Source organism: Eschrichtius robustus, chromosome 10 (assembly GCF_028021215.1).
Source record: "Eschrichtius robustus isolate mEscRob2 chromosome 10, mEscRob2.pri, whole genome shotgun sequence".
In the NCBI taxonomy this organism is placed as follows: Eukaryota; Metazoa; Chordata; class Mammalia; order Artiodactyla; family Eschrichtiidae; genus Eschrichtius; species Eschrichtius robustus.
In genome coordinates, this window is record NC_090833.1 from 92,777,721 (window position 1) to 92,802,908 (window position 25,188).

Genomic DNA, 25,188 nt, shown 5'->3' on the forward strand with positions numbered 1-25,188 from the left:
TTTCTCTAATAATTAGCGATGTTGAGCATCTTTTCATGTGCCTCTTGGCCATCTGTATGTCATCTTTAGAGAAATGTCTCTTTAGGCCTCCTGACCATTTTTTAATTGGGTTGTTTGGTTTTTTGTTATGGAGTTGTATGAGCTCTTTATAAATTTGGGAGACTAATCCCTTGTCAGTTGCATCGTTTGCAAATATTTTCTTCCATTTTGTAGGTTATCTTTTCATTTTTTTAATGGTTTCCTTTGCTGTGCAAAAGCTTTTGAGTTTAATGAGGTCCCATTTGTTTATTTATTATTTTATTTCCATTACTCTAGGAGATGGCTTAGAAAAGATACTGCTGTGATTTATGTCAAAGAGTGTTCTGCTTATGTTTTCCTCTAAGAGTTTTATAGTATCTGGTTTTACATTTAGGTCTTTAATCCATTTTGAGTTTAATTTGTGTATGGTGTTAAAGAATGTTCTAATTTCATTTTTTTACATGTAGCTGTCCAGTTTTCCCAGCACCATTTACTGAAGACACTGTCTTTCCTCCATTGTATAGTCTTGCCTCCTCTGTCGTAGATTAATTGACCATAGGTGTGTGGGTTTATTTCTGGGCTTTCTACCCTGTTCCATTGATCTATATGTCCGTTTTTGTGACAGTACCACACCATGTTGATGACTGTAGCTTTGTAGTATAGTCTGAAGTCAGGGAGCCTGATTCCTCCAGCTCCGTTTTTCTTTCTCAAGATTTCTTTGGCTATTCGGGGTCTTTTGTGTCTCCACATGAGTTTTAAGATTGTTTTGTTCTAGTTCTGTGAAAAATGTCATTTCATAGGAATTGCACCAAATCTGTAGATTGCCTTGGGTAGTATCGTCATTTTGACAATATTGATTCTTCCAATCCAAGAACATGGTACATCTTTCCATCTGTTTGTGTCATCTTCGATTTCTTTCATCAGCATCTTATAGTTTTCGGAGTACAGACAGGTCTTTTGTCTCCCTAGGTAGGTTTATTCCTAGTTATTTTATTCTTTTTGATGTGATGGTAAGTTGGATTGTTTCTTTAATTTCTCTTTCTGATCTTTCGTTGTTAGTGTACAGAAATGCAACAGATTTCTGTGTATTAATTTTGTATCCTGCAACTTTACTGAATTCATTGATGAACATCATTGTCTTTTAAAGACAGAAAGAAGAGTATTTTGACCTTTTAAAGAACGAATCTTTGAAAACTTATGCTTTACAAATTGCTGAAAATGGTTGCTTTCAAGCTGGCTAGGGAAATGGCAGAAATTGGCCCCAGAGAAAGGTGTACTCCAAGGTTTATAGTCTTTTCTATTAAATGTTATCACCTTGAACATTGAGAATTAGTACTGTAGGGTATACAAAGAAATATGAGATCCTGAGTAGTGGAACTATAGATGATTTTCACTTTTTTCTTTTTGAGATTGTTTCTACTAAGAATTTATTACTTAAATAATTTATTTAATACTTAAATAATTACTTAATAGCCAGTGAAGCCATCGTTTATTTTGATAATACAAAATTCATTTATAGTTTCATTTTTATTTTATTTGATTACTGTAAAAAATAATTAAACCTAATTCCACTTACAAGTATTTTAATTAATAAAACTATACCCCATAAACATTTAAATAAAATCCAATATAGGATTATGGATGTAATACAGCAGGATTAATTTTTAATTTGTATTTTTCAGATATCAATGTCACATTGATGTGTTCATCTGTTGACCCACTACATTACCATCATTTAACATACATTCGTGTAGATCAAAATAAGCTAAAAGAGCCAATAAGCTCATACATTTTCCTCTGCTTCCCTCATATACACACTATTTATTATGGTGAACAAAGAAGCACTAATGGTCAAACCATACAACTGAAGACCCAAGTGTTCAGGAGATTTCAAGATGATGTTGACAGTGAAGATCACGATGATCACCATGAAGCCCCAGAAGAAGAAGGAACAGAAGAAAACGTTGACCCTCACTATTATGGAAGTCAAGAATGGCAAGAAACTATATAAGTATACATTTATAACGTCACAAAATCTTATTATTCAATATAAATTTAACTAAATATGCATAGCTCATAGTAATATACCTGGAATTGTGTACTAGTATGAAATCAGATTGAATTTAGGTTGTTGACAACATTTGCATCATTACACAGGATTAGAACTTACTCAAAATGATACAAATCTTTAGAAATGTAAATTAGAACATGTGCTTCAAATCACTATGAGCATAGTGTTTAAATGCCAGAAGGTTATATTAATGTAACAGCAGCTACTCATTTAAGGAATAGACTATTTTTCTGACCTAATGTCCAGAAAAGCTTTCACACTTGTATTTGAATATCATCACCATGACAGCCACCGCCCTGGTCCTACCACTTAGAGCACAGAATGATATTCTTGATTTTCAAAAGAGGCTACCGTACTAAGGATCCAAGGCACACAGACTTATGAAATCAACTAGTCTTGTTTTTCTCTCAGAGCACGAAAGCAACAAATATTTAAACCCTGTATTTGGACACCTAAAAAACACCAAATCATCTTATCACAATTCGTATTTTAGCAAATTTCAGCAATTGTACAAAACAATCTTGACTGCGTTCCAGTGTTTCTATAGTAAATTCACTAGAGAAAGGTTTTAGTTACATAAAGATTTGCTAATAAATAACTGCTCTGTTCACAAGGTTAAGTTAATGTTAGCACAAGAAAGTATATCAACATAATTAAACACTTCTATTTTCCTAGCACAATATATTAGAAACATATATGTATATCAGTCAATGTTTATTTACACAGTGTTAAAGTTGAATAGAGTTCCTTTGAAATTTGAATGACAGGCTTTGATATCTTCTTTAAATCCTTAAAAATAATATATCATTTTGAAGCATTTTAAGTATGCCTTATAATGAAGTATAACTTCTATGATGAACTTTCTTGATTTACCAGGCTAATATTTCACAGAATTCCTCAGATAAGGAATAAACACAAATCTGGAACTGCCTACACAGGAAACCCCTCAAACAAACAGTAACAATTTAAACAGTATGCAAAAAGACAAATTAAAACTATATTTTAAAAGCAGTTTTCTAGTGGTGACTCTATTTTTCTGGAGATGACAGTTTAAAATGAAGCCTCTAATGCTCTTTATATCTTTGAGTAGGTTATTAGCATGTAGCAGAAACAGAACACCCACATGTCCCCAGGGACAAGCTCAACAACCCAGAATGAACATGAACAACATTCCATTCATTCATTCATTTAATTAACATTCAGCAAGTCTTTTGGTATGCAGGGCTTAGTAATGAGAAGTCAAACAGAATACATATGTGCACCTGTGACGCTATGAGACACAGGTGTGAGGGTAAAGGTAAGAGCAAAACGTTAGTGATGTGGGTAAAGCACATTTTCCAAAGAGGTAAAAAACTTTAAGGACCATCTCCCCCTTTATTGAAATTTTTTAAAATAGGGTTATAAATTTAAACATTTATTATGAGCTAATATGTGGAAAATACTGTGAGTGTTTTAGGAGATCAGAAAGAGAAGACTATTTCTTACCCAGAACAATTTAAAATTTAATGAGGAGCCATCAGGAAAATGCAAATCAAAACCACAGCAAGATACTCCTTTACATTCACTGGATGGCTATAATCAAAAAGGCAGACAAATAATGAGTATTAATGAGGAGGTACAGAAAGTGGAATCCGCTGGTGATGAAGTCAAATGGTGCAACTGCTTTGGAAAGCAGTCTGGCAGTTCTTCAAAAAGTTAGTTACCTATGATCCAACAATTCCACTCCTAGATATATACCTAAGAGAACTGAACACATATGTTCACACAAAAACATGTACACAAATGTTCATAGCAGCATTATTCATTAATAGCCAAAAAGTGGAAACCACTCAAATGTCCTTCAGCTGATGAAAGGATAAACAAAATGTGGTATATCCACACAATGGAAAATTATTCAGCCAAAAGAAGGAATGAAGTACTGATACATGTTACTACATGGATGAACCATGAAGACATTATGCTAGTGAAAAGTCAGTCACAGAAGACCACCTATTGTATGATTCCATTTATATAAAATGTCTAGAAGAGGCAAATCTATAGAGACAGAAAGATTATTGGCTGCCTGGGGTTGGGGGGCAGGAGAATAAAGGGAAACTGGGGAGCGACTGACAATGGATAGAGTCTTTCTTTTGGGGGTGATGAAAATATTCTGAAATTGATTATAGTGATGATTGTACAAGTTTGGAAATACTAAAAACTATTGAATTGTACACTTCAAAAAAGTGAATTGTATGAGATGTGAATTATTTCAATAAAGTTGTTATTTAAAAATTTAACATAGACAATAAGATCTAATAACTCACTCTAACAAAAGGAAGAAAGAAATACAATGTGGCAGTAACTGAAACACGATGTGAACACAGATATACCGACTTTATTTCTGGCCAGGATGTGAAGCAGTTGAAGGCTTCAAAGAGGTGGTACTTTGATGTGTGAGTAGGGACTGATTGGCAAGAGTGGAGAAAACAAGGTCCCAAGGTGAGATTAATATAAAGATGTGGTAATTACTTATTTCAACTCTTGCACAGTTAAAACCCTCCAAATTTTCAGAATTCTGGAGCACCTATTTTTATCTCCTCCTAAATTGACAAATGAAAATGCATTTAAATCTTCAATGAATAGGCTTAGTGAAGAAAAAAACTGCACAGTTTAGCAGTTCGTAACAAGGAATTTGAAATCAGATATACCTTGGTAGAAGCCTGACTTCACACTTGTAACTAAGCAAGATGACTCTCAGTAAGTTACTTCTTGAAGCCTCCCTTTCTGCATTTCTATAAGGAAGGTGGTTCTCACAGGGCTGTTATAAGGACAAGCAGAGATAGTGTACATACCAAAGCATTTAACAAACTGCATGCCAGTTACAGGTACCCTACAAGCAGTAATTACTGCAGTATGTCCAGCCCAGCAGCCCACTGGATATATGTGCCGCCAGCCATCAGCTGTGCTTCGCATGCCTTGGCGCTCTCTCTGGGACCCTCTAGAATGGAGTTAGCATCTTTCAGGTTCCTTGCAAGGTTCCACTTGTACAAAAGATTAGTAAACAAGACAGAATTTACTAAAGATTTCATTAGGGAGAGAGAGGAGGGAGCTTAAATCATATACCCACAACAAACATATTCCAAGTTATTATTTGATGGTTCAGCTTTCCAAAGCACCTCTAGATGGCCTACAAGGGTGGGAAGCAGAGTTCCCTCCACCCCTCAGAAGGCACTTGGCTGCCTGGCTCCTCTGGCTAGAGTAGTCAAACTCTTCCTGTCTATTAGGAAGAAGAGGTCACCTCTGCTCTCTCTTTAAAGGCATGTATATATAAACATGTCACAAAATGTCCCCCAGCTGCAGGGCCAAGTAAGGAGGCAGGTTAACAACCATCTTTTGTTACTCAAAAATGTCCAGAGGAACTCATGCTTACCCCAAGTATTTCTCATTAAAAAGAAAACAAAACAAATAACCACCAATGCTTTCCCTAGGAGGATGGAAGAATAAAGTTCTACCTCCTACCAGAGCTGCAAACAAAACCAGATGATATATTTATATCAGGAAAGAAAAAGATGAAAATTCATCAATTTTCTCATTACACTTCAAAGTATTAGCTATATTAGCTCTGAGGCTGTGTGTTTGTGACCACTAACAAATAAATCCAAATCATACCATGAACCCAAGCTTAATTAGCAAACATATTAGAAAGGAAATAAAAATAAAGGATATTTAATAAATTTGCTTACAATAATACTGGTTGAGAATGTTTAGCATGTGTTTAAATATTACCTGAAAACTATACATTTTTACTTTATTCCTCAAGTTGGAACCACTAACCCAAAATGCAGATGTATACATATCATGTAACATACTAAACCAATTCCATGGGGAAAAAAACAGAAGAAATAAACCTGTCTCTTCTGTATACTTTTACTGTAGCAAAGGATTCATATGACCCAAGGAAAGCTAGAACTAAAACCCCAATTTCCTGATTCCAAATCCATCTTTTCTAAATCTTAGAAATAAAGAATAACAGCAACCGCTAAAAATCCAAAGTTTCTTACATGTTCCAATTTACTAAATAAGTATAACCTGGTATGCTTAGCAAGTAAATAGCACGGCATTTATGGATATGTCTGTCACTGCATGCTTAGGTTGCAAATTTATTATACGTAGACTTATGTACTACTCAGAAAAATTAAAATCACAAATACGATACATTTTTAACATTAACCCTTCTTTATATTGAGTCATAATTCCCCTCCCTTTAAACTTAAGCCTTTAGTCTGGGAAGTACTTGGGTTCGCATCTTTATCTCATTTGACCAAACAACTAGGCTTCAGGCACAGGCAGAGATTTGAGATGGAGATTCAAATCATAGACTTCCCATAAAACCCTAGAATGTTCATTAGAAACAAGTCAGAGGTCATTCCCACACTGAAGGGGAGATGACTACACAAGGCAAAATTCTGGGACACCTTCAAAGATATAAAACCCTATAAAGATACCAAGGATAATGTGACAGGGTCACCAAGAAAAACTCCACAGAGATAACCCTCTCAATTTTGGATAAATGCCTGCTCTTGAGCCTTAGCTTTCATCTTTTATTACTGTTCAGTGAAAGCTAAATAGCTTTCTACTAGGATACAATAGTTCTTTCTGGAGTAGAAAACAATCTAACTTTGAAACATATTTTATACTGGAAACTATGTAGTAAAGAATTTGACCCCAAAGAGGGGTTTGGGCTTTGCTGTCAGCTTCTAGGAGGTAATCTCTATCTCTGTTTAGAATGGGGGTTAACACATCCAATCTTAGGGTGGGATGGGCCATACCAAATAGTCTTAGGTTGGCCATGCCAGAAAGACAACCATGTGATTTAGGATGTGTCATATAGTATCAGTCAACCTGGGGGCAGAGTTCAACCATGTGGGATACTCAATCAACTGATCATGCGTATGTAATGAAGTCCCAGTAAAAACTGAACTGTGAGGCTCAGTAGTGCTTTCCTGGTTGGCAATACCCATATTCCTTGTCATATATCAATGCCGGGTGGGTAATGCATCCTGAGAACAATGGAAGCTCTGCACTTGGAACCCTCATAGACTCTGTCCAATGCGTCTCTTCCTCTGGCTGATGTTTATGTGTATCCTTTCCCTGTGATAAACCATAACCATGAATAGAATGGCTTCCAGTGAGTTCCATGAGTCCTAGAAAATTATCAAATGTGAGGGTAGTTTGGGGAACCCCCCAAACTTTCAGTTGGTATAAGAAATGAGGATGGTTTTGGGGACTGTGCTCTCAAACATTAAAGTCTGGCTAACTGTGGGTGGGAACATACATATTTTCCAGTGTAATTCTGAATATTTCTAGAATCTTACCTTGTGTAGTCATCTCCCCTTCAAGTGTGGATGTGACCTCTGACTTGCTTCTAACCAACACAATATTGCAAAGAGATGGCATATATATGATTATGGGTGCATGACTGCTACAAAGAAACTGTGAGATAATAAATGTGTGTTATTTTAGACCATTAAACTTGTAATAAATAACCAATAAAATAGATAAGCAGTGATATTCTTCAGAAATGCAACATTAGAGGGATACTTCTAAAATGAAAATAGAATCATGTCACTCCCTGGCTTAAAAATCTCTCAGTGGTCTCTCACTGGCTACAAATAAAACTCAAACACCTCAGCAAGGTATAAAAGACTCTCCTTAATCTGACCTCTAGTCCCCTGTCTGATCTCTTAATATGCGCCACCCGCCTCATCTCTTCTCTCTCTCCCTCCAAGCTCCAGCCATATACAACTAATTATCCATTTCCTTAATGATCTACCCTCCCCACCTGTGTGCTGCTCCCATTCCTAGAGCACTTCTCCCTCGGCCTGCCCCCCGCCCCCGCCCCCGCCCCTCATTTTCTCTAGAGAAGTCAGTATGGTGCAGCCTCTGTGGCTTCACCCTTTCCCAGGCCACTGCAGAACTCTGTGCACATTTCTGTGTAGCAGGTCTCTCACTGTGCATTCTGTCGCTTGTTTGCTGCCCTTCTTGCTAACTTACAAACCCTTCCTTTTTGAGGGGAGAAAATGAATTTTGTTTGTCTGAGTTTATTTTTCTGTAGTACTGGCAGAGAAGTGGCACTCAATAAACTTCTACTAAATAAATGAATGCCAATAAAACTATATTTACTGGTCATAATTTTTCAAGAAAAAAATGTTATATCCACAAAATAATTTTCATTAGTACAAAGTGTCAAACTGTGCTCATTAGTAAACCATGAATCTCTAAGATTCTCTAAATCTATTCAACATCTATGCAGTTCATTTCTCAACATCCCATTAAACCTGCCACACAACAGAAAACAAATCAATATCTGCTGTTTCATTATTAGATCTTTTCAAAGATTTTAAGGCCATAAAATTGACAATTTACATCAACCAAAACCAGAGAATATCACAAATAAATTTAAAATAATTCACATTCAGAAAAAAACATGAGTATTCAAGTCTTAGTTTATCCAAGCTTTAACTCAAAAAACTCTAAAGCCAATTTTGAATAGAAAAGAGAACAAATTAGTATTCTTTCATTTTCTACTTTTTAATAAAGTATTTATCCATATCCATATTTATTGAATTTTTAGCTTAGAGGAGAAAGAAATGTTACCTTGACTGCTAAAAGTACCAAAGAGTGGTAAAATTTAAACAAATCTTTAAAGATGTTCACACAGTTATCTAAATACCACTTCAACTTAAAAAAATCAAATTTAATATTAAAATAATTAAAACAGCTTCCTTCATTTAGCAAACAAAAATATATTTTACTATCAAACCCCAAATTATAAATAAAATTTATTTTTAAAAAGCTAATTCTGACACTTGAGTTTTTGTTATATGTAACAAAATAAAGGGGGAGAGGGACCCCAAATGACTAAACTAAAAAATAATTTGTGCTATAACTAATTTCTACACCAGAAACTTTTTAGCTATATACTAATTAAAGTACTAGAACAACATTTTTACTCTTCATAAAATTAAGAGCATAGATTATGCTTTAGTTTGGTGTTTTATTTCGTTCAAAAAGCAGATGTTTTATGTCCTGGGAAAGCATTAAAATGAAAAGCATGATTTTTAAACTATGTCATCTTCATAAACTAATATTCACAAAAACATGAGTATTTATTACACAAGGTAAAAATAACAGAATTATGGTAATCAGTAGAAGCAATCTGAGTACAGCAGTTACAAATATTTTAAGCACAGTTCTCTAGTACAACACACTACATTTCATCCTAGAGAAAGAATGTTGGCAAAGATCTCTACCACATGGAAACTGCTTTTAAAGCTGTTGGGCCCTGAAATTCTATTCAGCAGTTTGAAATCAATCCACAGCTTTTCTCATTCACCCTCCCACTTGGGGCTAATGCAAGCCATGACCATCTACTGAGGAAAACCACAAAAAACTTCAAAACAGCTACAACGGTAGGCTCTTTTTTCACATATTATTTTAAATATCATTTGTTAAAATGTGACATCTAACAATCTTAGTAAATGTAAAGGCCACCTTTCATTTTTTTATGTTTCAGTTACTTTGAACAATTATTTTTTAACAAGCACTTAAATATATCATTGCATAACTTTAATGTCCATGCAGGCAAGAACAAGGTGCTGCAAAAGTCACAAAACCATGTTATTCTTAATTTTCAACCATTGATTTTTGACAAACTGGTATCTACAATGCAGCACCAGCAACTATGAGTGATTCTGTCTGAAGTTAGTTATGAAAAAGTGTAAAATGTGCACCACCAGATAAAATCCAGCAGTGAGCCTAAAAGAATCTTTCCCATTTCATTCCCTCTAAATCTTTGATTAAAGTTCTATATTTTTTCTAGCCTGCAATACTATTTTTGCATTTTTCATAGTTTAAAAGAAATGCTATTAACTAAAAGAAATGATATCTATAAAAATTATAAAACTAAGAAAATTTAAATTATGGCTTTTCCCATATTCTGTACCACTTAAAAGTAAGTGTTAATGACTACTTTTCATAATGTTAAATTTAAAATTTAAATTTTGAAACTGTTCCTGGAACTTGTTTCTGCTCATACCAATACAATCAAGAGTGTGTATAAAGGAGCAAAGTTGAAATATGATATTTTTTAACTCACATGAGACAGGATCATGGGACTTCATTTTAACTGTTTATATTACAGGTATCCTAAGAAGACTTCAATTACAAACAAGTACCTTTGTTCAAGGCACCTAATTATTAAAAAACTGAAATTATCAACATTGCTTGGATATTTGATAGAAAAGGAACCAAAACCATTTTCTGAAACTATTTTTCAGAATGTGGCTGATACACAAAAACTTTTAGCATCTAATTAAAGATCACTAAGGGTTAAATACTTGTTCTCTGGTCCCTACTGCGTATACCCTGCCAAAAAGTCCTCTAAGCTTTTAAATATTGCTTCAATGGTCTACGTTTTTATTTCCAGGGAAAAAGGGAGTATTGTCCCACAGTCAGCAGGCCACTAGCTTATTAACTTCCAGTCACTTTCATTTTTGCTAAAATGAAGACTCTGCAATCTACACTTCTCCTGTTCCTGTTTGTGCCTCTGATAAAGCCAGCACCACCATCTCAGCAGGACTCACGCACTATCTATGATTATGGAACAGATAATTTTGAAGAAAGCTTATTTAGCCGAGATTATGAGGATAAATCCCTGGATGGAAAAAGTATTAAGGTATTTTATTTCTACTCTAAATTTAATTTCTAAAATAGTCGCCCATTTAAATGTATGTTTTTGTTTTTTCTGAATGTGTCTGATAAGGTAAGAGGAAAGGAAAAGCACATTAAATGCTTCAAAATAATTCAAAATAACTGTCCTAAGATGATATTTTTAAAGTATGCATGCTTCCGAAATTAATACATAGAATCCATGATAACCAAACAGTATCTATAGCAACCAAAACATAAGATTTAAGGAAAACTAAAATTTAAAACATAAAATTTAAAGAAAATTAAACTTTAAGATGATCTCTGACCAGTTGAGATTTATATGTTAAGTAATATGACATAATGTCCTATATATGCATATTAAAATAAAATAGGAGAAATGTGTATTAGGAGAAATAAAAATGAATCACCAGCTTAAGGTTTATTGTTTTAGGAAGAAGTGGTTCAAGGAAATAAAGAGTACTGCTTATTTTGTATCTACAGCATTTCACAATAATTCACATATGTCAACTACACAGTATCAAAAAATGAAAACTACTTAATATAGCTTAATTTTTAATCGGTTTTAACAATTCAGACTCCATCACTTTACCAAGTAACTGTAACTGTTATTGTCTACAGGGATGACTTTCATACCACATCTTCATATTCTACTTGTACGGGGGCTAAGTAATTACTTGTGGTTTTACTGGCACACAGAAATGAACACTGGGAAAGGAAAAAGTTAATACAGCACATAAGTATCTGTTGCCTGCCTACCGTGTGTCTGTATGTGTGTCTCTCTCTCCCTCTCTCTCTCTCTCTCTCTCTCTCTCTCACACACACACACACATACACACACACACACAAATGGAAAATGAGTAATGCAGCCAAATATATAACAATGTTGATTGCTTCAAAAGTTCTCCACTATAAATAAGATGACAAAGATTTTAAGACTGAACAGTTATAATTGCTTCTTTCTTTTTTTTAGTACAGATGAGCAAATGTTAACACTACAATTTCTTTCAATGGAGTTCGTTAATATGCTAGTATTATTATTATCACATATATATAATATAGGTATATATAGTTATAGCTTAGGGAGAAAAAAGGCCCACTATAACAACAAGTCGTTGGCTCACATGGCTGATTTGAATCTATCAATCAGTTTAAAGAATACTTTCAAAAATCTCCTGGTCCCTAAAAAGTAGTAAGTAAAAAGTTATCTGCTTCTTCTCTTTACATTGCTTTAGGAGTCTCTCTAACTTAATATAAATGCAGGGACCAAGATATTTGCGAAGTGGAGTAGAATTCAACGACATTTAATAGACAAATGGAAAGGGGAGAGGCTGTTCAACCAGAACACTTATGGGAGAATGTTGTCTGTAATCCCTCAGTTTTACAGTCCAAATTGGTCTTTGTCACACCTGATAATAAATGTTTATTTTTTCAATAGGAAAAAGAAACTATGATAATAATACCCGATGAGAAAGGTTTTCAATTACAAAAAGATGAGAGTATAAAACCATTATCCCCCAAGAAAGAAAATGATGGTAAGTATGAATACTCTATCATCAAATTTTTTTAAAGGAGCTTTAAAAAATAGCTTATAATGGAACTTTATTCCTTATAGTAATCAAAAATTGCATCAGGATATAGTAGATCCAAACAGTGGAATTTTATCTCTAATGATAAAGTCAAACAGGTATATTGTGAGTTTTCATCATTTGCCATCCCACATTATGAGTGAGAAACGTGGAATAGGAACATTCAAGAACAAAGTTTAGTCTAAGTTTAGCCTCTACAAAGTGTGTGCTTCTGTCTATATAAAATCAGTTGAAGAAATACTTGTTAAACACCAGTTATTTTCAAATACTATGTAGCCTGAGTATAAAGTAAATAAAATATAATTCTTGCCTTTAAGAAACTCACAGAAGAGAGACATAGTTATATATATAAATAATGTACATTTCAATTAAAACAATAGAAAACTTATAAAATTACAAAGTCCTACTTATTAGTTTCTATTTGGTTTATTCTTGCTCTATCACAGAACATTACTTCACATGACAATATGAAAAAAAAATCACACACTAATCTCTATATTGCTACAATAAAATTAAAATGGACAAAACCAGAAAATATATCTTAAGAAATTTGAGAAGTATCATAGTGAAAGTAGACTTGAAGAAATGGAAGGACATTCTTTGCTCTTGAATAGGATGATTTAATATCATAAAGATGTCAGTTCTCCCTAAATTTACAACAATGAACTTCTTTAAAGAGCTGGTAAGGCTGATCCTCAAGTTCAGAAGGAAAATCAAACCTGCATGAAATCACCTATCAGAACATACTTTAAAGCCTGCATACTTAAAATAAGTGTAATACTGGTGCATGAATGAAAGTCCACAGACAGAAAGAAATATATGTAGAAATTTAGTAAATAATAAAGGTAACATCTTTAATCACTGAAGCAAAGATGATATTTTAAAAAACTGGGGCTGGGACAACTAAGTAGTCAACTGACAAGGGATACAATTAGATCCCTATCTTACACAGAAAAACTCCAAATAAATTAGGGTCTAAATGCAAAAAGTGAAACCATACAAATAGTAGAAGATAACCTGGGTGTGGGGTATCTCAAAATCCAGAGACGATAATATAGAAAAGATCAATAAATTTGACTCTATAAATGAAACATCTGCATGGCAAAAACCATCATAAGCGAAGCCAAAGGCAACTGAAAACTGAGAAAAATATTTGTAATATATATCACTGATAAAGAGTTAATATCTCTAATTTCTAAAGAACAAGTAAAAATCCAGGAAAAAGAAACTGATCAAAAATCCATTGGAAAAATGGGCAAAAGATATGAACAGACAATTCACAAAATGATATAAAAATGACCCTTAAACACATAAAAGGTGTTCAATCTCATATGTAAGTTTCAATTATGTTGAGATAAAATTTTTTAACCTATCTGACAAATATATTAATATATTCCATTGGCAAAAGTGTAGGGTATCAGACACTGACATACGTTGCTGGTGGTAATACAAATTGGTAGAATGGACAGGAATTTGGTAATGTCTAACGAAACCTAATATGCATTTACTTTGTGACACAGCAATTGACTTCTAGGAATTCACCCGAAAGATATACCTCCAAAATTAAGAAAACACATATGCAAACTCTCTGAAGCATTGCAAAATATTGGAAACAATCTAATTATCCATACATTGAAGAGTGGTTGAATAAAGTATGGTACGTCCACCCAGGGGAATACTGTGCAGTTGTAAAAGTGAAGGAGGATGATCTCTGTAACTAATATGGAGTGATTTTCAGAAGAGATTATGTGAAAAAAAAAATGCAATAGAGTACCTACAGTATGCTGTCTTTCACCTAAGAATGAAGGGGATGTAAGAGAATATACATACATCAGCCCACCTTGTGAAAAGAAATTCAAGAAGGGGAATTAAAAAACTGAGACTAGTTACCTATGGGTTACAGATGGGACTAGGGGTGGAAAGGAGGGGGAGATGGTAACTAGGGGTACTGGGGGAAGGTGTTAGAACTTCTTGGAGTATACACTTGTTGTGTAGATTTGATTTTAGAATGTTATATTCACATAAGCAAACAAATACATTTATAAATAAAACCAACTAGGATAAGATAAAAAGAACCCAAATTGGCAAACAAACAGAAAAATAGAAACTTAATTGCATTTCAAATCAATAACATACCACACTACAGGGGGAAAAATCTAATTGAAGTAACCCTTAAACACAGTATTTTGACTGTATACTTTCAGGCTAAAGACAAAATAAAATAGGCAAATACTAAAATCCTAGTGGGTAGGTTTGTTTTCCATAGTATTATAGGTTAGCAATAATGAAACTACTTAATGTGTGTTCTGGGACTGAGTAAAGTAAATGCACAGTGGATCACGAGAGCCAGGTTTCTCATTGTCAGAGAAGGGTGTTACAAATATGGTAAGGGGTAAGGCTAGAATGAACACTGTGGAGATGGAGTGGAATGAAAGATATCAGGATCAACTCCTGGTTTGTATACAGAGATACAGAAATAGATATATACATGTTTGCCTCCCTGTATGAGTGTTTATGTGAAAATATGCATATGATGTGTTTATGTTTTCATATGAGCATATGACACATATATACATGTATATATGTCTGCATGTGTGTACTTGTGTATTATTATGTCCATGTCTATATACATATACTCATGTGTATGTACGTGTATTATATATGAAGAGAGCGCCAAATAAAAATACATATATTTCCCAGGCCTCTTTGCTGAAAAAGCCCAGAAGCAATGAGATCCCAGTAGCAATGAGCACATCCACACCCAAATGTTGGTTTCTGAATACCATTCTCCACTAAAGGGGACCAGTACTCCTGGAAATAATAGCTGATTTCAGGCCTGGGGCAAGGAAAGGGCAAGATTGGTCTGGGACATCTTAGCATGCCAGAAAATAAGTAAGTTCTCAAAGAACAGTGGGGACAACTAATTTTTAAAATTAATCAAAATATAAAAAATACATAGGTATAAATGTGTAAAAGATGTACACGACCTGCTCATTGAAATCCAGACAATATAAAGGGATCAATTGTTATTCATTAAAATAAAAAATGTTTGCTCTTCTTCTTTTTTTTTTTCTGGCCCCACCATGCGGCATGTGGGATCTTAGTTCCCCAACCAGGGATGGAACCTGTGCCCCCTGCAGTGGAAGCGTGGAGTCTTAATCACTGGACTGCTGGGGAAGGCCCCAAATGTCTGCTCTTCAAAAGACATTGATAAGGAAATAAAAAGACAAGCCACAGACTGAAGGAAAATATTTGCAAAACATAAATCTGACAAATGATTTATATCTACAGAATATACTTTTATGATTCAAAAATAATAATACAAAAACTTATTTAAAAAAACAGGCAAAAGATATGAATAGACACTTCACCACAAAAAAATATGTGGATGGCAAATAAGTATATAAAAAGATGCTCAGCACATTAGTCATTAGGAAAATGTAAATTAAAACACGCGATACCACAACAAACCTTACTTGAAAGGCTAAAATAAAAAAGTCCAACCATACATACCAAATGTTGACAAGAATGTGGAGCAATTGGAACTTTCACACACTGCTAATGAGAATGTAAAATGGCACAACCACTTTGTAAAACAGTTTAGGACATTCTTCAAAATGTAAAATACATACGTATAATAAGACCCAGCCATTCTACTCTTAGGTATTTATCCAAGAGAAATGAAAGCATTAAGTCCATACATAAATGTTCATGGCAGCCTTCTTTGATATAGCCAAAAACTTGAAACAACCCAAATGTCCGTAAGAGATGACAGTATAAATTGTGTTTATTGAGACAATGGAATAAATTAGAATGAACTCAGTAATAAATAGGAATGAATTACTGATACATACAAAAACAGATGAATCTCAAAATAATTATGCAGAGTGAAAGAAGCCAGACAAAAGAGTGTATACTGCATGATTCTTTTGATATAAAAGTTTCAAAAATGCAAACTAACATATAATGACAGAAAGGAGATTAGTGGTTGCTGGGAGGGAGAAATTACCAAAGGGCATGAGGAAACTTTTGGAGTGATGGATATGTTAATTATCTTGATTGTGGTGATGGTTTCATGGGCATGTACACATGTCCAAACTTATAAATTATACAAATTAAATATGTGCAACTTACTGTATATCATGGAACCATAAAAAGGCTGTGGGAGGATAAACAGAGCTTAAGAGTTCTCACTGACTAATCTGTGACAATGTGATTATCAAAATAAATAAGACAGTAACGTATTATGGGATACGTTACCCATGGAATGAGGAATTCATAAGTTCATACTGACAGAAATAAACAAATAAGAAGGGAATGTTCCACCTTATATCAGAATGCCAACTAACAAATGTAGAAGAAATGATGGAATTAGAAAATAATTGGCAATTATCCTAGTAATAAATGATTCAAGTAAGAATCTTCAACAGATGATAAAACTAGAGGGTGAAAGTTTGATGACAAACCTGATGTTTAGAATCTCAAAGTACTCCTCTAGAAGGTACAAATTACAAAGTGAAAACAGTAATTTTACAGAGTGAGAACCATGGCAGATACTAACTGAACCAAGTGACCGAAGACAGCATCATAAGGAATGAGACAGATACATGACACTGAGGATGTAACATTACTTCCATGGTATTCCTGCCAAAAAATGAGGAACCTCATATAAACCCTAATTGAAAGACATTCTGCAAAATAAATGCCCTGAAAATAAAAGTTTTAAAAAATTCAAAAATTTCCTAAACAGTAAAAGGTATGAAAAACAAAGACTAAGGAACTGTTGCAGGTTGAAGGAGATGAAAGATGCATGACAAGGAAATGCAATGAATGACGTAGGGTACAATAGGGACTCTAACAGTGCCCATGATGACTCCAATTTTTAAGTTAATAGTTTGCTTATTTAACTAAGTGGTTTCTAAACTCATTAGAAATGTGTTTGCACCACTCCAAGTGATAAATCAAGCTAATATTTACCTTAAGTCCTGCTTTATGATTTTTGATACTCCAATGAAGCAATGTAACTGTCAATCAATTCAGCAATTAAATGATCACTGCTAAAACAGATAGGAGAATAAAAGAGATTGTGGATTACAGAATTTAAAATAAAATTCTGGTGAGTTATCAGATACAATATAGATTACTAGCTATCATGGCCATAACGTCTTTCCTGTTATCACCCGTAATTCTGTAAAGGATCTTTTCAAATTGGTAATAACATTCATGATAGCAAGGATTTTAGCACTAGAGGTCAAATATTTTTAAACTACTGATTTTTATGATTTTGTTTCCCAATTTAGAAATGCCCACATGCCTGCTATGTGTTTGTTTAAGTGGCTCTGTATACTGTGAAGAAGTTGACATTGATGCTGTACCACCCTTGCCAAAGGAATCAGCCTATCTTTATGCACGATTCAACAAAATTAAAAAGTTGACTGCCAAAGATTTTGCAGACATACGTAAGTTAATTTTAAATAAGATATTAGTGTTAACTCGTGTTAGTATTTAACTCATATAAACACAAGTTTCTAGGTACCTGTGGCCTATCACATGTACGGTAGTGACTGTTGAGGTATTTTAAGTATCCACCACACTTCACAAAAATCCACTGGTTTACTGGTGAATCTCCTTTCCATTCAGATGTTCCCTGTCACCTTTCTTTACTGGTGACTTCGGAGTCTATGTTGACAGCCCATCTAACATATGGGCAACTATATCTTCTCAACCCCAATATTTCAAGATCCATTTGCCTCAGCCAGTCAGCAGTACAAATATAATCAGGATATTTCTCCAATGACAATGTTTTATTTTCTACCTTCACTATGAAAACATAGAAACTGCTTTTTCTTACTTTAACTCATGGTTCTTAAATCTGGCTGCATATTAAAGTATTTTTGATACCAGGTCCTAGTCCCCAGAGATTCTAATTTAGGTCTCTAAATTTAGAGGCCCAGGTGTTGTCATTAACCACAACCAAACTCTTCAGATGACTCTAATACGGAACTAATGCTGAGAGCAGTACCATTTAACTCCTTCCCAGGTCATTAAAAATCTTGGACTTCTGGTGTCCAATCAAAGCTTACAACAGCTGCCAGGAGGGTGTTGCCATGAGCACACCAAAATCCCCTACTTCTGCAGTATGAAGTCCAAGTCTGGATCACTAATCCGTCATAAATTTTCTAGACTGCAATGCTGTCAAGGGCTTCTGAAGAAAGTCACACCAAGAAATGCACACTGCCCCCACTATACATTTACAAGATTAGCCATAACTGAATTCATGCTGTCACCAGTAGCTCCCAACTGACTGAATACAGTTGTTCCTCTTTTGTGGATTCCATGTTTTCAAACTCACCTACTTGATAACATTTATTTGTAACCCCCAAAATCAATACTTCCGGCACTTTCATGGTCATTCGCAGACATATGCACAGTGGCAAAAAATCTGAGCCATCCAGGATAGGCTGAATGAGATGCTTGGCCTTTTGTTTCAGCTTTTATACTGTAAACAAGTATCCTGTTTACAGTCTACTTAGTGCCACGTTTTTCACATTTTTGTGCTTTTTGCTGTTTAAAGTGCTCCCTAAGTATAGTGCTAAAATCCCGTCTAGTGTTCCTAACTGCAAGAAGGCTGTGATGTGCCTTACAGAGAAAACACATGTTAGGTAATCTTTAAGTGTGAGTTACAGTGCTGATGGCTGTGAGTTCAATGTTAATGTATCAACAATATATACTAAGTAAGATGCCTTTAAAAAGAAACACACATAACATTTTCTACTGACTGGCTGATGAAAATGTGTGATGAGAGGCTCTAACCCTGTATATTCCCTAGGAGCAATGGTTCCATATTCACTAATTCAGCATTTGCATTGACCTTATAGACATGACCACCTTGAATAGTGAGAAGGGACCATATTTTCTAATCATCCCAGACGGACAAAAGTGATGCACACATAAATACACATATTGAATTTCTCTATCTCTCAGTATGCATCACGGTAATAAATTAGGGAACCTTTTTGCCTTTATTGTTGTCAAGCAATAAGGCATGGAGAGATTAAGATAAGATATCCACAGTCACAATACAACAGGCTGGCAAAAAATCCAGAAATATTTACATGATTTTATTCAATCAGATGTAATGCTTACTTTCCATAATTTGCAACAAAGAGTTTCTTTCAAACTACTTGAGCATACTGAGAATTCAAACAAAAAAGGATGGAAGGACTCTATTAACTTTAAGTTCCCTTCCAAACCTGAGATTTTAGAACTTCAGTGAGAAACACCATCAGTGTCAAGCACAGAGTAGATGCTCAGTGTTCAACAAAACTTACTGAGCTACTAATTGTAGACACTCTGCTAGGCACTAAAAATAAAAGACGTTTGAATGACTTGATAAACAAATGCTTTTCCTCAGTCCAGGCAATTAAGAATTTAACTTCATATATTTTTAAAAATTTTCTTATTTTTTGTATATTTTTCCTTCAAGCTAACTTAAGGCGACTTGATTTTACGGGAAATTTGATTGAAGATATAGAAGATGGTACTTTTTCAAAACTTTCGCTGTTAGAAGAACTTACACTAGCTGAAAATCAACTACTGAAACTTCCAGTTCTCCCTCCCAAGCTTACTTTATTTAATGCAAAATACAACAAAATCAAGAGTAGAGGAATCAAAGCAAATGCTTTCAAAGTAAGTATTTTATAGTATGACTGAGCACAATATAAAAATATCAGTTATACAGCCAATAATAACATGATAAAAGAAAAAGAAACTATGGTCTAGAATTTTGTTTTAAAACTATTTTAATGTAATAAATGAAGATATTATTTACATGATAAATAGTGATACTACTAGGCTTATTCAGTCTAGCTTATGCCTGTACCTCACTTAAAATACCTTTATCTTGTTTCATGGGACTACCTGGTGTCACATCTTTTTCCCTTGTTCACACAGCAATATTTATTTATACAGACAAGGTTTGCACCCTCATGGCACCAACAGTCTGCAAAATCTCAAAATGGGAGTGTTCCTGTGTTTCTTTTTTCCTTACAATATTAGTAATTTACAAACACCAGAAAAAATCATGTTCTAAAGTAAACACTGAATTTTATTTTTAATACTTAAAAGTATTAGACCATAGAATTCTGTAGGTAGACATTCTTTTGAATTCTGTGATGGCACCTAATACAAAATTCTGTATGTAGTAAAAATTACATGTATTTCTTAATTTAGTAAATCAAGAAAATAAATGCACATGAAAAGGGCAAGGTGATTTACTCTGATTTAGATAGCCAGGTTGTCTCAAAATGCAGAGTCTACAGGGAAGCAACTTCAGCCCAGGACTTCCATAGCTCTGGTGTACTCATTCCCAGTCCTGGAAGAAACCCCAGATAAAAGGATGAGACAATCACGCTACTGTTGGCAACAGAAGACCTCGTTAAAAAGGAAGGTTTGTAGCTCCTTATGACAACTCCTAGCAGTTCCTCAGAAGTTAAGGGACTCTTAGGGGACTTTTAAAAACTGGACTCACTTTAAAAACAAAAAAATGCTTGTAATTTGAAGATATGCAATTTGAGCAGGTAAACCTTTGAATAACTGGCATGTTAAAGACCTACAGGAGTAGGGACTTCACTGGTGGCACAGTGGTTTAGAATCCATCTGCCAATGCAGGGGACACGGGTTCGAGCCCTGGTCCGGGAAGATCCCACATGCTGTGGAGCAACGAAGCCCATGTGCCACAACTACTGAGCCTGCACTCTAGAGCCCGTGAGCCACAACTGCTGAAGCCCGTGCATCTAGAGCCCGTGCTCCAGAAGAAAAGCCACCAGAATGAGAAGCCCGCACACCGCAACAAAGAGTAGCCCCCGCTTGCTGCAACTAGAGGAAGACCACGTGCAGCAACAAAGACCCAATGCAGCCAAAAATAAATAAATAAATAAATTTATAAAACAAAACAAAACAAACAAAAAAGACCTACAGGAGCTAATCAACATTTCACAAAAGGAATGTTTGAATATTTTGGATTTTACACGTGGATTACAGAAGGGATTCATGACAAGTTGGCATGAAAATGATAAACTCAGATATTTTCTAGTTTTGCTTAATGCCCTAGGCTGCCAAAGCCACTGGTAAAATCAGGTTACTCTAATCCATGTTAAAGAGGCCCACTGGGGAAGACAGGAGCTTGGTGCCCATATGGTGAATTGTAGGATGCTTAAGAAAGGATTAAAATAACAGCAAATTAATTCTAAAAAAAAAAAAAAAAAAATTACCAAATTCTGTCACAGGATGCATATCAAAGGTAAGGTAAAAGATTATTGTCAGGGGAAACTACATCTTGAAATCATATTATAAAATTATACACAATAATGGATTACTGATCATGAAGAGTAATCCAATGTAGAGTCCTTGGGGCATAAAAAAGTCATACTTAGCTACGTATTTAATAAACTGCTTTGGGAGACATCTTACTAACAAGCATACACGTCTCTTAGGAATATTCATTTTACTACAAATTGGTGGAGCTGAAATGGAAAGTTCTGAAGGTTCAAGAGAGGTTATGGCAGTACCAGGATGCAAATACAATCCTGCATAAGAATTAACCTTATTACCTGCTCCCAAGAGAAATTTAAAGGGCCCCAGAAATTGGCATGAGGGCTGAGGCTGAATATGATGGTATTCAGAAGTGAGATGAGTGGACAGAAATGTGGGGATGCATCAGGGCTCTACTGCCCTTCGTAAAGGACCAAATATACTACTTGTAAAACCAAAAACACCAAACGACAACAACAACAACAAAACAAACAAAAAAATCCCAACAAACCTAAAACTACCATACCAATGATTAATAGTATTGATATGTGTCTATATCTATACCTATGTATTTATACATATGTATATGTGTGTATATAGCTTGAATCATGTGAAGAAATGCAATGAGCTCAATAACACTTAAGCAAAAGCACCTTTTCCTTACAGAAATTGAATAACCTCTCCTTCCTCTACTTGGACCACAATGCCCTGGAATCTGTGCCTCTTAATTTACCAGAAAGTCTGCGTGTAATTCATCTTCAGGTATGATTGCTCCTTTCACATTATCTGACTTTAATTCAAATTATTATGGGTCAATCTTACGATTCATTAGGAAGATCACTTATTTACATGTAAATTTTGCCCATCAAAAGTATTAATATTTAGCCAAATGCTCTCTCCTGCCCAGAAGCCCTAGTTCTATCCAGAGTACAACCAAAGGACCAGTAACAAGAGGTGTGAGGTCTGCTCTTATAGTAGGATTTGTCTCCAGGTGTGCACTTGGCATCTCCTAGTTAACCTGACATGTGGATTTGAAGTTAGGGGACACTAAGACCTCTGGTTTATGTTTCTTTCTCCAAATAGCAGTAAACACTTGCTTTTGGAGACTTCCCAGCTGACCTTATTGTCCAACATCAACTTAGGGTAATAGAAAAGTGAAAAGGGAATAAAAATAAACTAAAAGTGGTCTTTTATCATCATAAGAATTCCCATTTGTTCTTTTTATTTCTTTAAAGTATATTTAAGGAAACAGTACCCATTTTGAGTTGACACTCTAGAATAGGATACTTTATCCAGCTATTATAATCTTATTTATACTCAGAAATTTCTGTTATATGGGTTTTGCTCTTAGAAATAGCCAGTAGTCTGTTCTTCCAAAGTAATACTGTAGACTTTAAAAGGGGAGGCTCAGATTGCTCAGCAAGGGTTTTTATTACCATGAAGATATATGCACAGTATGTACAATATTTTAAAAATCACTTTTTAGATAAAATATTCTGTGAGATCTCATTACACAACATACAAAAGAATGATTTCGGGTTTCTAAACAATTTTTCCCTTTTATTTTCTAGTTTAACAACATAACTTCAATTACAGATGATACATTCTGCAAGGCTAATGACACCAGTTATATTCGGGACCGCATTGAAGAGATACGCTTGGAGGGCAATCCCATCATCCTGGGAAAACATCCTAACAGTTTTATCTGCTTAAAAAGATTGCCTGTAGGGTCATACATTTAACCACTATCAATGCAGCACATAAGCTAAAGTACACACATACTTATAATCTGTCTCAACAATGTCTAAAGGAGCTTAAGTATTTAATATTAATTTTGTATCCTACTATGAAGGAACTTATGTTTTAAGCAAAGATGTTCAAAAAACCTTACATATAACAACGAGCAAAAAGTAAGAGTGAATCTCTAAGTTCAAAACAAAGTCATGTGAAAATATTTGAACAGCATTACAAAATCCCTGCAGTTTATACTAGAGTACCATTTAAAAGGTATGTTTTTATATAAATACCCACATTTAAGACGTATTATGAAGTGAAAGGATAAGTCCAAGAAACTTTCAACTGTTTGTCTTTCCTGGCTTCTACTGGATCCCTAAAGCATTTAAGGCATATGTTCCAAAAACTTTGAAAAGCTAAATATTTCCAGGGATCTCTCACTTTTCTTTTATCATTCATACATTATTCATTATGAAGCAGGAACTCTGTTTTCTTTCTATTAAGGCAGCTACTATATTTTTACTTAGCCTCAGAAATAGGAATATAGTCTCATACCTAGGCAAAACTTTCCAAATAAAGCATAATTTTACTCTCTGATAAAGAGCTAATATAGTAATGTTCAGTTATTCTGCTTTGTGATCACACAATTAAAGCCTTTAGTAAAATAGTACAAAATTTTCTTTAATCTAAATATTAACATTCTAAGTCCACCATAAAACATTTTAGGAAGCCAAGCACATCAAAATCAGTATGCTTATAAAAAAACCTGAAAGTCCATCCTGTTTCTCAGAACATAGCCATAAAATTCTCCACTGTAAAGGCTTTCAATTATGATATATACTGCAAAATATTTTCTTTTTATACTATAGGAATGAGAATCTCATCAATAAATTTATCCAAATGTAAGACATGAAAACAAAGTGAATTCTGTGGTGTTACTACTACACACCACCTTCCCACCCACCCATACACATCCATGTTCTTGAGAACAGACCACACATTCACAAGAAAGCATCTCAGCAACATTTTCTAGAGACCCATGATTAACTGGTATGTTTAAAGATGAGAGTTCATCTTCAATCTAATAGTGATGATAAAGTTCCTAAAATTACTTTCCTCTTGCACAAACCCCACTCAAAAGTCTTAGTTTCCACAATGCTTTGGGGTTGCATATAAAATGATCAGTGCTTTAGAAACAAGAGTATGAATGTGTATATAAAAATTGCCGACATTGTTTCCAACATAAATTATGCACTAGAATCAAGTTGGTCTCTGTATACTATTCCCAGAACAAACACTATTGGTGGTTTTCCATTTGCTTCTGTTTTTTCCGTACCTAGAATGACCTCCTATTTTTCAATTTTCCCATTTGTCAAGGTTGACCCCAAGATGAAATTTTTTCACTAAAACACCTGTGATCTCTTAACGCCACAATAATTACTGCTACAACACTAACGCGTTCACTGATTTTATTTTGGTAACTGGTAACAATAACTATTATACTGCTTTCTCATTTTGTGTGCGAGCCTCATTTCTCTGTGACTGAAAGCTCACTGAGCGCATTGAACACATCCAATATCCCCTTTATACATTCAAAGTGCTAGCATAATAGTGAGCACATCTAAATTGAATATATAGTAAATAGTGCAAAATAAAATCCATTTAAACAGAAGGGCTCTGTTTTATTTGGAAAAATAGAATATTTAAACTATCACAATCTTGAATAAATCAATAGAAATAAATTGTAACTTTATC

The 25,188-nt window shown here is 34.4% G+C and overlaps 2 protein-coding genes across 3 annotated transcripts in view; one reads left to right on the forward strand and one right to left on the reverse strand.

The window, feature by feature from the left end:
• Positions 1-25,188, reverse strand: part of CENPP (centromere protein P) — a 228,467-nt gene that overhangs the window by 126,699 nt on the left and 76,580 nt on the right. The window lies entirely within an intron of this gene.
• On the forward strand, positions 9,384-25,105 carry OGN (osteoglycin). Its single transcript, XM_068553297.1, has 7 exons — positions 9,384-9,540; positions 10,557-10,805; positions 12,237-12,333; positions 17,688-17,846; positions 19,874-20,076; positions 22,366-22,461; positions 23,271-25,105. The coding sequence occupies exons 2-7, from the start codon at positions 10,632-10,634 to the stop codon at positions 23,439-23,441; spliced, it is 900 nt and encodes a 299-aa protein (XP_068409398.1). The 5' UTR covers positions 9,384-9,540; positions 10,557-10,631; the 3' UTR covers positions 23,442-25,105.